Here is a 17901-nt window from a genome sequence, read left to right on the forward strand (position 1 = left end):
CTTTAGGCATTTCTTTACCATCCACAATTTTAGTTGGAATAAGGTCACCATGTGTGACAACTTTCTATGCTTTCCAATCCATAGTTTGTAGATAGATTCTCATTCTTTGTTTCCAAAAGGTGTAGTTAATCCCACAAAAGATAGGAGGTCTAGTTGAGGATTGATCCTCAGTAAAGGGAGATACGCCTAGGTGTGCCATAGATCTTTATATAACTTCTAAATTAAGATTTGCTATAACCTCACTCTGATATCAATTGAAAAACTAAATTGTACTCCCAAGAGGGAGTGAATTGGGATTTTAAAACTTTCTTTTTTAAATTCTTGTTTCACAAGTTCTTTTAGTTAAGTATTAACCCCTTTTTCAATTTGAATTATTTTATAAATCACAACTATCAACTTCACAAGTACAATTGATCTGTAACAACCAACATTCAAACCAATCAATGAAGTAAGCTTGATATTACAATATGAAATAAAATAGAAAATCCAACCAAGCTTCGAAAGTTCAAATATTGGTTATCAATTAAGTATCTTAAATTAAGTATGTAACCAACCAATATATTAACGAGCTTTAGTATTAATCAATCAACATACTCCCTTGTGGTTTTCGCAATATATTATTCAATCAACATACTCCCTTATGGTTTTCACAATTCCCAAAAACAAATTAATACCCAGCAAATTAAGTACACAACCACGCAGTTTATAAGTGCTGAAAAATAGAGAGTAAAGAATAGAATGACACCGAGTTTTTACGAGGTTCGGCTACACCCTCCTATGTCCTCGCCTTAGGCAACACGCCTAAGGATTCCACTATACCACTCCTTTACAAGCAGAACAAACCTTTACAACACTCCTTTAATAAGATAAAACCCTCCTCTCCAAGCGATACCCCACACTCGGTACAACGATCCAATAACCTGAACCGTAAAAAAAAAAAAGAAACAAGAACAAATTCTTGTGTACAAAGACACTCTCACAATAGAGCTGATTAGTACAAGTTAGAGCATTAATATACTTCAAATTAAATATTAATAAAGAATGAATTTGAAGCTCAAGAAATTAATCATTGGGTTCTTCTTTTAGATGGAAAAAAGCTTGGTAAGAACACAAGACCCGAGTGGTAATATCAGCGGGAATTTAGTATAACTTTAGCAAGAGTGAGAAAGCTTTGAGAATTAGAGACTTTCATTACTTGATTACTTGTAGTTGTTGTGAAAATCCTTTGTTCTTCCATGTATTTATAGAGTTCTAAAAGTAATTCGTTGTTTCCCAAGTTTACTTGGAGTACTTGCCAAGTATTTACAAAGTTTGGAGCCCGAGCAAACATTTTTGGAAAGTTTCTCACACTGTTTAATTCAAATTTATGATGGTCAGTCGCCTGACAAAAAGTGTTGGTCGCCTGTCACGTTAAAAATTAGTGTATTTTAAAAGTCAGTGTTCTGTCAATCGCTTGACTACTTTTAGTCACCTGAGAAAAATTTGTGAGGCGCTTGTCACAGTTCTGTGTGCCTTTCTTAAAAACCATATAATTTTTCAGTCGCCTTATGAAACCTAGCCAGTCACCTGAGCATGCATTTTAACTGTTTTTAAGATTTTGTTTCCGAAAACTCTTTTAGCTTTTAATCTTGGAATCTATAATTTGAAATTTGAAAAATATGTTTCCCAAGGTTTTAAAAATAGGTCTCTAAGTTTGTAATCATTCATGAAGAGCTTCAAAGCATTCGTATTGATTTTAAATTGAAGTACTTACATAAGACTTTCCTTAAGACTTAAACTCTCTAAGTGTGAAGTCTTCATGTATATCTTGCTTTGAGTCCATCTTGACTTTGAGCTTCATAACCTTTTTTTTTATCTTTTGTTTGGAATGTAGGCTATCAATGCACTCTTGATCTTGAACTCTAATGCTTAATTCTTGAAACATCATCACTTTAACCAAAACATGTTAAATTACCTTGATTTGTTATCATCAAAATAAGATTCATAAGTCTTGTTAGGCCAACAAAAGGAAATGACATTTGTAAATTATACTCGCACCTATATAATTGAAAATACATATTTTCCTTCAAAACATAATTTCGGCTCAATAACTGGCCTCGTTTACATAAATCCACAAATATGCATAAAAGAACCTCCCTTTTTGGACTAACTTCATGTATAACCTTCATGATCGGGTTGTGTGGTCCAAAGACTAGACTTGGCCTTAGTTGGCCAACCAAGACTAAATCAAAGTAACACGTCTGTAAGTACGATATGCCTACCACATCCTGGTCTAGACTCAAAAGGGTACACAACCCTTCTTAGGCCAAATTGACTATCCAGCGCCTACACTTCCACAACAGTGTGGCTGCACTAATATTCGCACTAGCTACAGTACTGAGCTTTCAACACATCTAGTCCATCAAGGTTCATAAACCATATATTGCAATTTACATAATAAAACAGTAAAATCATCTCATTTTCTCAACACATAGTTTGCAATAATCTTTCCACAATTTTCCAACCATCCACGGGATTGGTATTAAACCGTCTAATTCACATCATCCGCATTATTCCCAAAAATTCAAGAAATCAGTATAATACCACATGTTCGTCGTATAACACCATAAAAATTCCATCAAGTTTAATTATGCAATAAAAATAAGTCATTCTCATGTCACCATTTGAGTGTTATTATCATAATATACTAAACTGTTCATAGAAAGTATATTATAGTATCCTCAGTATATTTTGATGAAAATAAAGTTATGATCATCTCTACAGTTTTAATTTAACTCAAAATACATATTTCAAATGAAAAAGGAGATGATCACCCAACTCACTTTAACTTTTCGCAAATACGAATATAATAAATAAAAAATCAATAATTTCAACTACCTGATTCATTCAAAAAATATGATATGTTATTCCTGTATCCACACACTCATTTTTAATCGGTTCAATTTCAAAAATAAATTGACATAATCTAATTCCTTTGCATATTCCCGAAGATAGGCCTACCACGTTCCTAAAACCGTGTCTACAGCATTTGAAAGACGAAACCCCAGTTTTCTTCAACCTTGCCGAAGAGAGTGAAAAACAATCAGAGAGGAGAGAGAGAGGATCGGAGAGCGAGAGTGGAGAGAATTTGGGTGAAAGAGAGAGTGGGACACAAATTAAAGGAAAGGGGGGGGGGGGAGAGAGAGAGAGAGAGCCCTAAGAGAGAGAGTTTGTTTATGAAAAAAAAAAATAAGACTTCCTCATAGTTAAAGACCTCGGCCTGTCTGAAACCGTCGATGGTTTTCGTGAAATCATTGACTGTTTGAAACTGTTGATGGTTTAGTCTTGTACCAAACTAGGTTCTTACACTTATTGTATATAGACACACAAATACACATATATTCACAAACAATAAATGGTTACTTTACGAACTTCTTGACTAAACTGCTTTACTGTAATAATTGATAGCAATATAGGAAGTCATATTAACTTTCTCTTAGATACCAAACATGCACAGAGATAGAAATAATTTATTGTGAAATGTGGCTCACATATTGAGTGGAAAGCATACACAAATGGAAAGTGAAGGAAATCAAGCAGCAGCAGAGGAAACCGTCGATGGTAAGGCTCTAACTATTGACGGTTTGGAGCAAGATTTCAAACAAATTGTAATCTATCTAAAACCATCGACGATTTGGCTCGAGATACCCGGTGCAGATTTCAAATTTTGAAAGTTGGATGTTAATATGGTTGGGGTTTGGAGAGAAAACTTCCGGGAATGCTATTTATATGTCATATTAGATGTAGTTGTAGAGAGATGGTTGTAAGAGTTAAGAGGGTTGATGTATTGTTCTTGTAATTTGCACAAGAAGATAGTGAATCCATGTTGTTTGCTCTCATGGATGTAGGTATTGCCGAACCAAGTAATTCCTTGTATTATATATAGTTCTTGATTTCATTTATTTGTTGTGGTTGTGGATTGTTCTGAATATTCATCATTTACTGCACTGTGTGTTTGATCCTACACAAATATATTCTGTTGTGCAATTTAGATTTTTCATAACAAATTGGTATCAGAGTATTGTTGTAATGGCCTCTAGATCTTCATCTGCAAAATTTAATGTTGTCAAGTTTAATGGAACCAAGAATTTCAGTTTGTGGCAGAGAAGGATGAAGGATCTCTTAGTGCAGTAAGGCATCATGAAGGCCTTATATGGAATTCAACCAGAAGGTATGGATGAAGTAAGTTGGAATGAATTGGACGCAAAGGTAGTGTCAACCATCCAACTATGTTTAACTGATGGCATGTTGTATCATGTCATGGATGAGGATTCTCCAATAGCAGTTTGGCATAAAATAGAAAGCCTATATATGTCTAAGTCTTTATCGAATAAACTATTTCTTAAGCAAAGGTTGTATTGGCTTAAGATGGTGGAGGGTTTGTATTAATTTGACCCAGCACATCAACGCATTTAATCAGATTGTGAGTGGTTTGATGCGTGTTGATGTAAAGTTCGAGGAGGAAGACAAGGCGTTGATGCTACTTAATTCCCTACCAGCATCTCACTCATTTGAGAACTTGGTTACAACTTTTACATGGGGCAAAGAAAGCCTGAATTTGGAAGAGGTGACAAGTACATTGCACAGTTTTCATCAAAGAAAAATGGCCAGCAATGAAGTTTCACATGGTGAAGGGCTTGAGGTGAAGACTAACTAAGAACATGGAAGACGTAAGTCCCAAAGCAGATCTCAGTTGCACTCTAGGAAGAAGAAGGACATAAAGTGTTTTAGGTGCAGTAAAATTGGGCACATAAGAACAGAATATCCGAAGTGGAAAAAAGGAAATGCTGAAAATCAGCAGGGTCTGTCAAAATCTGCAAATGTAGTAGAAGGAGATTTAGGGAGCAGTGATGGTGATATGCTATGTGTTTCATCGGGTTCAGAGTGCCTCATGAATTATTCTTGGATCCTAGATGCCAGATGCTCTTATCACATGATAGCAAATAGAAAATGGTTCAACACCTACAGGTTAATTAATACTGGTTGTTTTTTTTATAGGAAATGATATTTCATGCAAAATAATTGGTATTGGAAATGTCAAAATCAAAATGTATGATGGTATTGTGAGAACCTTATGTGATGTAAGACATGTATCAAACCTAAGGAAGAATGTAATTTCATTGGGCACTTTAGATTGTAATGGATATAGTTAAAAGTCTAAAAGTGGGGAAATAAAAGAAAGTGATTGCAACTTGATGGTGATGAGAGGACAAAAGGTAGCAGGTAATATCTATGCACTACAGGGTAATATAGTTGTCGGTGGAGCTGTAGCTGTAAAGTCTAAGTCAGATGTTATGTGCCATATGCGATTAAGGCATATGGGTGACTACATGTATTCAAATGTTTGGGAAGCGATGAGGATAGCATCACGGGACAGCCATATGTTTTTCGTGGGTTTATCACGAAAGGTTTTGGTGTATCTCATGTGGCACAAGTCTGAGATGTTTACTAAGTTTTAACTTGTGGTTGAGGTGAAGAACCAAACCGAGAGAGAGATTCTCAAGTCAGACATTGGGACTAAGTACGCTGGTTTTATTCAAGGAGTTTTGTGAGCATGACAGGTTATATATATGGCTTGTAGGGTACTTGTTGGTTAAGTTAGTGAGTATGGCACATTTCTTGTCTGATCGATCGCCAAAGGTATCACTAGATGGGAGAGTTGCAGGTGAATTGTGGGCAAGTTTTGTGGTAGACTACTTGGGTGTGAGTGGATGTCCACTGGTGCACTATTCTAGTGATAGAGGATATAGACTTGGTGTTATGTCTAAACAGTACATCTTTCTAGGGTATAAGAAAGGTGGGTGCAAGCTAGGTGATCCTGTGGCCAAAAAAGGGGTGATCGAGGACATTACTTTTGGTGAGAAAGTCATAGGGCAGCGTACTCATGTAAAGGAAGAGAAATAAATGCTAGAAAAATACATTAGTAGCAAACATGTAATTTAGGTGGAGTTAGATACTCATGGGAGAAATGTAGGGAGTTCTATCTCGGGTTAACAGTATCACAGTATAAATGGGCATGTGATGCAGGTGGAGTAACAGACTAAAGGCAGAGATGACATAGTTCATATTGTAGGGAGGTTCAGCTCAGGAAACCAGTAGGATCACAATGGACCCAGGTGCACTATCATACCAGCACTCAAGTATAAATTTGGCATTCTGGTATTTTATGCATTTATTACTACCAGCAGCAAGGTTCCTACCATTTTTCAAGTTGCAGTTTCCATCAAAGGGAAAAATAAAAGGATGAGTATTATGATGGAGGAAATTGAAGTATTGCATAACAACCAGGTGTGGGAGTTTGTGAGGCTTCTAGTGGGGAAGAGGGTTATAGGATGTAAGGGAGTGATGCATCTGTTGTATGTGAATGACAAGTTATTGGCTGGGTAGACTTTGACTAAGGCTAATCAGTTGGGAACTTTGTTGAAAGGTTTTTACATGAATGTGTTGAGTACAACCAATAAGGGTCTTGGTTTGAATATTCGTATAGATAGAGCTGCAGGGAGATTGGTGTTATCTCAGGTGGCTTTGTAGATAGAGCTGCAGGGAGATTGATGTTATCTAAGGGTGGCTTTGTGGATAGATTCGCAGGGAGACTTTATTTGTCGTCTCATAGGGATTCTGTGGAGAATCGATATAAAATGTCCACTGCTCGATCCCAAGGATAGACTGTGATGTCTGGGATATGTCAAAGGTCCTCCCATGATGGTGCAATAGGGTGTTTCGGCAAGTAACGGAGTGGACCGTCAATTATGAGATTTGTTGAAGACTATGCAAAGGACTTTGGTGACAGAAGGCTTACAGTAGGTTTTGTGTTTACTATTGTGAGAATGCCTTGTTGGACACCTAGGGTGCAGTCTTAGGTTGTTGCATTTATAACTGAATCGGGGTTGATGGTAGAAGTCAAAGTTGTCATCGGCAACTTCAAGTAGCATTGCTTGGACTTGGTGTTTGTCTCCAGTTACTAAATGGGCAGCGGTCTCAACGTAATGTCCTAAGTTCAAGGTAGAGCAATGGATTCATATTTTCAGTTTCTCCTAAGGGGCGTATGTTCTTCAAGGTGGAGATTGTTGTGAAATGTGGCTCACATACTAAGTGGGAAGCATACACAAAAGGAAAACATGAAAGAAATCAAGCAGTAGTAGGGGAAACCGTCAACGGTTTGACTCGAGATACCCAATGCAAATTTCAAATTTTGAAAGGTGGACATTAATATGGTTGAGGTTTGGAGGAAAAACCTTCGGGAACTCTACTTATATGTCATATCAAATGCATTTGTAGAGAGATGGTTGTAAGAGTTGAGAGGATTGATGTATTGTTCTTGTAATTCGCCCCAAAAGATAGTGAATCCTTATTGTTTGCTCTTGTGGATATAGGTATTATCGAACCACATAATTCCTTATATTATTTGTTGTTCTTACTTTTATTTACTTGTTGTGGTTGTAAATTGTTCTGTATATTCATCATTTACTGCATTGTGTATTTGATCCTACATAAATATATTCAGCTGTGCAATTTGGGTTTTTCACAACATAATTAATTAACAAATTTTTAACACTCATCTCAAATCATGTTTGGTATCTAAACGAAAGTTATTTACTGCTACAATGCTATCAATTATTACTGAAAAACAGTTTAGTCAAGAAGTTTGCAAAGTAATAGCTTATTGTCGTCTTTTTAACAGGTGCAGTCGGCAGATATGGCTTGGCGGGTAGATTTCATTGTTATGCTCTGGAAGGGAAATCATTTAGACCTACTTTCTACTCGTTAATTTTAGGGATCAGTTTCTTTTTCAATACTCAAGCTTCATAGTTCATTGCTGAAGTACGAAAGGAGAAATATTCATTATACATCTATCGCTTACACCCATGGATTGTAGTTCGTCGGAAGAATAAAAGCGCATTCTTCTTTAAATTTTTAGTTTTAATATTTCTTTGATCGCAGTAGCATATACCATTTTACAGACAGAAAACACAGCTTTGGTATATAAGCAATTCCCATGTGTACGGGGGCACAGCCAGTCTAAATCAGATGAAGGCAACGAGAACTCTGGAAAAGCTTAATTAATCTCGTTGTTTTCTTGCTTCTTTTTCAGCCTGCAATCAACTCAAAAATATCAATATATCAATTCATCAGCACTTCAGTGAGAGAGAGAGAGAGAGAGAGAATGAATGAATGAATGACTGATAGCATTCTTACCACTTTGACAACCTTATCAAAGGCGTCTGGTCCGTGTTTGGTTATATAGCGCTCGACGCTCTTCCTGGCATCGAAGCTCAACATCTGCAGAGCCTTCTTGGGCCCCTCGGGATAGTTAGAGCTCAGTTGGCCCCTAATGTTGATGTACTTGCGCACGAATTTCTCATATATATAAGCTGCCCCATTGAAAATTGGCAGAACCAACCACAGGCAGAACAAAAGTTTCATGTATGGCCAAAATGGAAGCCTGACATAAAAAAATGGGATCCGTTCATCATTCAATAAGGAACAACAAAAGTACCCAGTACAATTGAACTGCTGGGATGAAAAATAAAATAGATAAATAAATAAAAAGGCTTGCAGGTATGCTAAAGTTTATCTGTCAGGTAAAGTGATTACCAAGCCAGAATTTTCCAACAGGAGAGCTCAAATAAGGTTAGAAACGAGTATAAAATCCAATATGTCAACCACTGTTGATCATCCACCGTGGATGGGCTCTCGATGGCTCGCATTGAGGCATATCTGTGTTCAAAATCATACACGCATGAAGTTAATTAATTCAATTATTGGCATGCATCATCACATGCCTTATTTTCAGTTTTTTAACTGGCCATAATCAATCTTGATTTTGATGTAAAACAATGGAAATTCCTCTTTGCATTTGTACTTACAATGGAAAAAGAAGCATCACTGTCGGCCTGGGTGGCAGTCACAATCCATGCAAAATGGCAGAAGTTAAATTGAAAGTGAATTAAGTGGAGTTTTTCCCGACTTGTCTTTATTTTAAAATAATATATTAAATAATACCCTATTAGAGAAAATATTTTCCGAAATGACTCTAACGTACTTGGTCCAGCGAGATTTGTCACGTGTCACACAATCGAATAGATGTCATTTAAAATCGTCATTTGAACTGCTCCTCACGTGTGACAAATAAGATTTGCTTAACCACGCATCAGGAGCAGTTTAAATGACGATTTTAAATGACATCCATTCGATTGAATGACACATGACAAATCTCGTTGGATCAAATAGCGAGATTACATCAGTCATTCCGAAAAATATTTTCCCGAATAGGGTATTATTTAATATATTATTTTAAAATAGAAAAAAAATCGAATTAAGTATGTAATATCTATATATATATACATATAGTATATCATATAAATGAAATTAATTAACAATATATTTCTTTGGTATCTTTTCGGTGAGAAATGTAATTTAAGGTACTTACCCCACCAACGCATCCATGTGTCTTGCAATCGTCCCAAGAAGACCCATGTTGGAATGCCTGCTGCTACCTCTTAATTTCTTTCTGGTTGAATAATTATGAATGAGAAAATGCTTCAGATAATCTAAGATGATGGCGCGGGTGAAGTACGTACATGACAAATCCCCAAGCCTAATTAATAAACAACACAACCGGCGACTGGTGTGTTGGCGATTGGAAAAGAAAAGGATATCTGCTGGACTAGCCAAAGTCTTCTTTCCCTCGGCCGCAAGAAAAGGAAAGGAGTATCCATGACTTGAAACTACGTAGACGCTACAATTCCAAAAAGGTCAGATATAGGCTCTGCCTTCTCCAACTAATGTTTATAATTGCATGTGAGTAATATTGTGTAAATATGTTTATAATTGCTAATAATGTTTCTATGTTTTCTTAAAATTTTGATAATATATTTTCATGATCTAGTTTATAAATATTAAAGTATGAATATTCAAAGTTATTAAACATCGAAATAAGATACTATTATGGCATCATGTGGACGTAAGGACAAGAAAAAAAATTAAAAATATAAGAAATGATATGGACATGATGAAATGATGTAATTAATATTATACAAAATATTAACTTTAATATTTATATATCATTACAGATAAGAAATTTAATAAGTACATTTTATTATTTTTAACTTATAAAAACATAATATATGACTTCTTCTAGTAAAAATATTAATAACTATATGCAACTTTTAAATTATGATTTTCTATTTAAAATACTTATAATTATTCTTTTTTGTTTAGTTAATTATCAATGTTGACCTTATAGGTCATATCCCATTTTGATTATGACAAAAAACTTGGTATTTAATGTTTGTCGAGTTTGTGTGCAAGATTAGTCTTGCATGTCTTGGCAAAATCATATGGCGTCGTATGGAGGCTTGAAGGGAAATGAAGACCTAAAATGTTTAACACTTGTATTTTATATTTATTTTTATTTGGGTCTGTAATATTTATCAAACCAAAGTCGGTAATAATTAATTCACTGCATGCATAGTAGGACTGTAAGCTCAGTAATGTTGTAGACAGACCGTAGGTTAATCAAATGACATTAGACAAGACTTCGGTCGACCGACGCTAGGTTTTTTGGCTAAGTTAAAAAGCTTCGACCTTAGAAAGACCCTAGGTTGTGTAATATTGTTGCTGGATTAGTTGAACTTATAAAGAATTTTTAAATCTCCAATTCACCTCCCTCTTGGGAGTGCACCAATTTCAACAATTGGTATCAGAGTCTCGTTGCACTTGGCTTAACAGCTTTTGTAAAATATCGCAATGACTCACATTGGTGTATTCCAATTCGGAGAGGGACGGTCACCCTCTAGGCCTCCTATATTTTGTGGTGTTTATTACACCACCTGAAAAATTAGAATGAACGTATTTATAAAATCAATGGATTGGATGACCTAGCGGGTGATTGTTAATGGAATTCAAATGCCCTTTGATGAAAATGATATTAAGTTAATGGACATGATATATCGTGCTTTAGATTCTAACATTTTTACTGAGATTATGGCATGTAAAAGTGCAAAAGATATATGGGATGAGCTGGAAAGAAAATATGGAGAATCCAGAGAAAAGAAGATCAATTCTCTAGTTGGCTTGGCTACAAATGATCAGGAGAAAGCAACTTGTTGCTTAACTACAATAGTCGATAAGGAGGTACATGTATCTCAAACTCCTTCATTGTATGATGCATGTGATGATTATTGTGCTGAATTCTGTAATATTCCATATGATGAATCATCTATTGTTTCTAGTAATAATACTATCAATAATTCATGCACTGATTCATATGATACTTCTTATGATAATGCTATTAATGATTCATGCGATGTTTATTGTGAAAAATCTTGTGATGAATCATATGTTGAATTCAATGATGAAAGCATGTCCTCTCTTGAAAAACTAGAAAATACTTTATTGAAAATGCATAAGGTTCTAGTTAGGATGTCTAAGCAGAAAATAATCTTGAAACAGGAAAATAAGAAGGTGGAAAAACAATTAAAAGAATTGAAAGCTTATGATACCACATTAGAAAAGAAAAAGATTGAAAAGATATTGAAAATTATCTGCTTAAAGAAAGAAGTAAATGATTATTCTAGTGTTGCACCCAAAGTAGAATATGAAAAGAATAATCATAATAAACCCTTAAGAGCCAAAAGAAATTAATTTTTCAAAAAAGGGTTCATATTATAAGTCCCACAGTCATACGTCATCAAATAAAAATAAAACAAGTAAGTATAATATGTCACATGCATATAAATTTCGCTTATCTTGTAAAATGAAAGGGTGTATCCAACTTAGAAATGCCAAATGTATAGACAAAGAAATGATGTGGGTCATTATGAAGGCAAACCCCTTAGGACCTAAGGAAGACCAGAGTCAAATAGATATAACCTAATTATTTTATGCTTCCTTAGATCTTAGGATTAGGTTTAAGGGTTGTGATGACCATAGGATTGGGAAGTGGTGCATGCTTAAAATTCCAAATCTTAGTATATGCATTCACTATACACTATATTGAAAACTAAGATTATTAGAAATTCAAGCAAGATATCCAATCTGAACTTAACTCATTTATATCACAATAATTGGATAAAATATGAAAACATCGGCTATAGAATACTCAAATAAAATCCACTTCCAAATGGACAAGGCAAGTGTGCCTGACATATTATTCTCAATGCTTAATTCATACTTGAATATACAAATCTTAAGTTAACCATATTTTGTCCATTGCACATATTTGAGCTTTAGGGAGTCCATCTCGATATATATTATTTAAACCTAAACTCATTTTTGAATATAAAAGCCTTAACCATAGTTTAGTCATCACTCTAGGTCTAAGCACTAATATTCATAAAGTCCTAATTCATTACTGATGCCTACTAAAAAGACATCCTTCATAATCAAACTTAGGGGCATCCACTGAAGGAATCAAGCTTCTTATCTAGTTAAATAAATTTTTTTCCTTTTGTGCTTGAACTATAACAAATCCCTAATTTCGGTTCACCCGTCTCCTCCATAGGAAATCCTTACCAAACCATGATCATATTCGATAAGGTTTCACACATTCCTTGGCTAGTATCATTGCTTCATATCTGAACGATACTTTCCATTCCCTAAAGAGTATTGTTCACAAAATTCATATACTCCTAAATGCTCTTTGGTATGATGGTTTGGACATATTCACTTGCACGAAAATATTTTGAATATTGTCCTGCTTCACTTGAATACTCTTCTGAACTTAAATAAAATTTAATCCTTAAGAGTATTTATTTATCTTCCCTTCGCAAGCTCTCAAATTATTAAGTCATATCCTTAGAGATAAGTTGAATGGCTAAGTTAGTCATACTAGGTCTTCATCTAGACGAATGCATAAAATTAAAGGACACCTACACACATGCAGTTTAAATCGAAAGTCATTCCAACTTGGGGCCTCTTACATATTGAAATTCATAAGAGAAGAGACATTGTAGGCTTATGACTTTGAAAGAAATATTCATTGTGACTTTTTGGCCCTCTAAGCCTAATCATGTAAAGCCGAGTCTAAATCATTGAAAATCTTAAAACACTTGGCTAAAGAATTTGAAAAAAAAAATAAAATAGAAAAAGCATGATTTGGTTGTGTGCTTAACTCAGGGGCAGCATTTATCTTTCATGACTATTAAATTAAAATACTCTTATGATTATACTTCATATGCCTTCATGAATAACTATACTGCACTGAGTGCAAACTTATCCACTGCTCTTTACTTTTTATATTATTTGATGGATATTTTTTTATTGATTGATAATTGCTACTTGATTGCATGCTTAGTGTAGAATGCCTCCTACATGGCGGATGCAGTGGATGTGAACTGCATGCTGGTAGTTGATTTTAGGTTATTGCATGATTGATATGAAAATTTTGTTGAAAACAACCAGCTATCAGGTACAGGTTCATGAGAAAATGTCCAATTTACAAACGCCATGCTGCCGAAACTTTAACAGGAATTTTCCCAAAATAAAACCTTGTACAAAGATGATTATGATAAATTAAATGTTAAAATATTTTTTAAAGGATAAGTGAAAACTAATTGAATATTAAATTTCATCCTCACATAATCATCAAACATTTACGGGAGCTTAGCTCCATCCCTATAGAAATGGCATAAAAGTCTCACATGCATCACTATACTTATTAAGTATTGAAGCTCTTCTGAAATCCTTGAATATTATATCCTGCGCTTGAAACTTTATGATTTGATATGGAATGTTCTTGAGTCATGAACTCTATTGTATGCCTTAATACATATTCTTTTATGCATCTCTAACCTATAGGGATGATTATACTAGTCGCATAATAAAATGAATAAATCTTAATCGAGTATATTTATTTTAAGAGATTTAAATTGAAGGCCTATACTGATTGGCATGAATTTAATCTTTGGCTAGTATAAGTAGTTCACTGTTTCTAAGTTAGAATTCAAATCGATAGGGGGAGCATCCAAAAATTAAAATGCCTATCATATTATGCTCTCCAACACTTTTTTTCTTGGATCTATTTTGAATTATGTGTGGCATGTGCTTAAATGTAATGTTCTTATTGAAAATCATAATTTGAAACGTGTTGATTTGCCATATGATCTTGCATGTGATTGTTAATTGTTTAGGATCATTATGGTTGTGTTCTGGCTATATTCTAGTATTTGCTAAATTGACAAACCAGAAAATTTGTGCTTGCTTAATCGTTAAAGTTTCTTTTTCAGCAAACAACCCCCAGTACTTTTTTCAAACATCAAAGGGGGATATATATTTATATATATGTTCTTAAAATTGCATAACAGGTTCAGTAACTCCACATGAAAATGCATGTGAATTAGTAAGATTGTTTTTGTGCTCAAACCCTCAATTTGCTATCACTTGTCGTATGCGTTAAAGTCAAATATTTCACGGGTCTTATGATATATTTCAATGGCAATGGTTTGTGTATATTTATGGTCTAACCTTGTTTTCATGTCATTTTTAAATGATTAGTTATATTGTTTGTGTGCTTAATTGCTATATTTCATACTTTGTGAGGCTATCTTTGTCATTCATTTTGTATTGTATGACTATTCTATCTCTTGGATGATTGAAAGACATACTTCTATTTATTATTTTGATCCATACTGAACTGTTTGAGTTTATTATTGTTGTAGAGATCTGGAAAAAAAAGAAAAAAAAAAAAGAGAAAATCAGCGGCGATTTTCTGAAGTGAAGAGAAAATCGGCAATGGTTATTTGGAATTATTGCGAGTCAGTAACGGGTTAAACGGTAAAAATAGGGCCGATTAAATAGAAAATCAGCGACAATTTTTTGGAGGGCTAAGAAAATTGGCGGTTTTCTCTGCAACGGTGATATAAAGAAAGATCCTGCAAGATGTTTTGTAAATAAAATAAATTTCTTCTCTCCCTCACACGAAACCCTATGGTTTCTCCCTCTTATTTCTTCGATTCTCACTCCATAAAGGTCTGTTTTGACAATTTGGAACCACCACAAGGTTCGTGGAGTGGTTCTCTGTAAGTTTATCGAAGTGGATCGATGATTTGGGGTTTTAGGGCACCATCCCAAAATCAGGGTAAGTGAGATATTTTAGAATTTTATTATTAGATTGAAGTTTATGGAACCTAGGAAGTATTAAATGAGTGTTGTTTGGAGATTTGAGTTGATAAATTAGGGTTTTTTAATCAGGGTTCAGGTGAGCGCCACAAGTATCATTTTGGGGTCCCTGCCAGCGTAATTCAGGAAATCAGGTAAGGGGAATAGATTAAGTCAGTAGTTTTTATGGATTTACCGGTTTAAAAGGAAAATATATAAGTATATGAATGTATATGATTATCAAGATATTTTTAAAAGAAATTTCAACCATTTGAACTACGATTTTGAGCCTAGGGCTATGTAGATATTATTTGTGAAAATGAAATATGGAAGGTAATGAATTTTCCAGATATATGTGAAGAATACTTAATGTGTATTTTCAGTAAACATAACGAAGAACATGGGTCGGCATTTGATATTTTAAATGATATGATTATGTGTATTATTTAAACGATGTGGCATGAGTAAAATGAAAATGCTGTGATGAATTATGATATGTATATTTATGAGATGTTGGGAATACTGAAATGTGATAAAAATATGTATTGCATGTGTATTCTTTGATATGACATGAGATTCATGTGATTTGAACTGTATGGATGATGTATATGACATGAGATCCACGTAAGGTGGACCTTACATGAGATCCACGTAACGTGGACTATTACAGATGATGTATATGACATGAGATCAACGTAATGTGGACTTTACATGAGATCCATGTAAAGGGGACTTTACATAACATCCACGTAATGTGGACTATACATGGGATTTACGTAATGTGAACTATGAAAGTAAACTATGTAATATGATATATTGAAATGAAAAGATGAATATTACGGAGATACCAGATACAGAGTAAAGTAAAATGTGTTGTATATGGCAGTATCATATTTATATGTACATTAGGGCGAAGTATACTCTCCGCCTGAGGGCTTGCTAAGAGAGGCCAGTGTCCTGATACGTATCAAATGTAGTCATTCTAGGCTGCATAACGTATTAGGGAAGAGGGAAGCTACTTGTATGGGCAAGTAATCTTCCCTATTCTTAGGAACTTCTACTAGTAAACTTTTGTTTGAATGTGTGTGTGTGTACGAGATAAATTATACATCTGAGGGTTTACTGAGTAAGGTAAGTGACCTGATATACTTCAGTTGTAGCTATTAGTTGCATAAGGTATCAGAGCAGAGGGGTGCTACTTGCATAGGCGGGTAATCACCCCAATCCTTAGGAACTCTCGTTTTATTAAAATACATTGCATGTATGTGAGTAGGGACCGAGAATATTTTCATAATTGTGATATGTTTATGTTAATCTATTCCGGCTTATTGAGATGTGTCTCACCTGATATGGAATTTTATCTTTTTCAGAACCTTTGTGTGATTGAGCCTAGTGGGCCCGGGGCTGGTGTTTCATTTTTGAAAGAGAGCGAAGGTATAAACTTTGGGTGTGTATATTTTTGGGGTTGTAATATATTTATGTTTTCAGAGCTGTAAATATTTGTGAATACTGGATGCTGGGTTATGATTTTGAGATGTATATAGATGTAAAAACTCTAGTATATTATGAAAGCATTGTTATTATTTCCGCTACGTATCTGATATAAAGTCAGGTTAAGGTAGATGGAACACGTGGCACCAAGGCCTCACTAGGCGGGTTTGGGGCGCCGCCAAATGATATCAAAGATTTATTTCAAATAACACTGTAGACCCTAGTAGTGGGTTCGGGGCGTTACAATTGTGGATAATTATATTCTTGGACTCAATCAGGTCATTGAAATACAGCTTTTTTTTTTTTTGGGAAATGCTCGTCTTTCAAACGGCATGCTACCAAAATTTTTAAATATTTTTTCCCAAAATTTGAATGATGTTTATCCATTGCTTGCCTATACGCTTCAATTTTTCATGCCCATTTTGTTGTTGCCAAAATGGAACTGAAAAGAACTTAGTGTTCTTGATCGACCGAACCCATAATAAGGACATTTCCACCTTTCCCAGGCACCCAAACTTCAAGTTCAAAAACACCTAAGGCGACCAAATCCTGAAGTTCAGTAGACCGAACTTCGAGTCAAGCGACTGAACCTCGAGTAGTTTGGAAATTGCCTTAAACTCAGCCACCTGAACATTTCACCAGGCACCCGAACTTCAAAAAAGCCTTTTCTTTATGTGTCTATTTAGGCGACCGAACCTGTAAGGGTAAATCAGGATTATTTTGATTAAAACAATTTTAAATATTACCCTTATCTCCCCAACGGTTATTTTTTTGGGTATGTCTATAAATATAAGCTCATTTGCAAAATCAAGATGGGATTAGGGATTTGATTAGCTAAAAAATCCTCTAAATTTTTGAGAGCTCATTTTACTCATTCAAACCCCAAATTACCTTTCATTGTTCAATATCTATCAAAATCCTTTTGAGTGAAAGTATTCCAAACCATCCCATTGTGCTTACAAAAGCTATAACTCTCATTGTCTTTAATTGTTTGATTGATTTTAATTGAGAATTTTAGACAAAAGCTTTCCCCTCGTTTAATTAATAAATCTATTGGTTGGGGAAACTTTTAGCTTGTGAGTCTTTGTACTATTATTGTAAGACTTATTAATCTTGTCTTGTATTGTGTTCTTGCAAAAATCCTTTTGACAAGCTTGGTTTGCTATTGTCTCTTGTGCATAAATTTTTTGAAAATCATTTTGAGACATTTGATTATATTCTTTGAAAATCTTTGAAACCCTACTTGTGGTTGAAATATATTTACATATTGTT

The 17901-nt window shown here is 34.5% G+C and overlaps 1 protein-coding gene across 2 annotated transcripts; it reads right to left on the reverse strand.

Annotated features, from left to right (window-relative positions):
• Positions 1–7911: 7911 nt before the first annotated feature.
• LOC131147822 (HVA22-like protein f) lies at positions 7912–9612 on the reverse strand. 2 transcript variants are annotated; one of them, XM_058097413.1, is made up of 5 exons: positions 9470–9612; positions 8907–8933; positions 8635–8757; positions 8236–8482; positions 7912–8132 (listed from the first exon to the last, which is right to left on the reverse strand). In XM_058097413.1, exons 1-5 carry the CDS (start codon positions 9514–9516, stop codon positions 8100–8102), a joined length of 477 nt encoding a protein of 158 aa, XP_057953396.1. In that variant the 5' UTR covers positions 9517–9612; the 3' UTR covers positions 7912–8099. The 2 variants fall into 2 exon arrangements, with proteins under 2 accessions (XP_057953396.1, XP_057953397.1); XM_058097414.1 differs by lacking the exon at positions 8907–8933 and having other exon boundaries at positions 9470–9608.
• Positions 9613–17901: the final 8289 nt, after the last annotated feature.

Source organism: Malania oleifera, chromosome 2 (genome assembly GCF_029873635.1).
Source record: "Malania oleifera isolate guangnan ecotype guangnan chromosome 2, ASM2987363v1, whole genome shotgun sequence".
Taxonomy (NCBI): Eukaryota; Viridiplantae; Streptophyta; class Magnoliopsida; order Santalales; family Ximeniaceae; genus Malania; species Malania oleifera.

Bases quoted from the DNA above. Each gene is read 5' to 3' on its own strand.
- LOC131147822 (XM_058097413.1), bottom strand. From the start codon at position 9,516: ATGGGTCTTCTTGGGACGATTGCAAGACACATGGATGCGTTGGTGGG. The intron at 8,934-9,469 runs GTAAGTACCTTA...ACTGCCACCCAG, and splicing joins CACATGGATGCGTTGGTGGG to GCCGACAGTGATGCTTCTTT. The intron at 8,483-8,634 runs GTAATCACTTTA...TTTTTATGTCAG, and splicing joins TGTTGGAAAATTCTGGCTTG to GCTTCCATTTTGGCCATACA.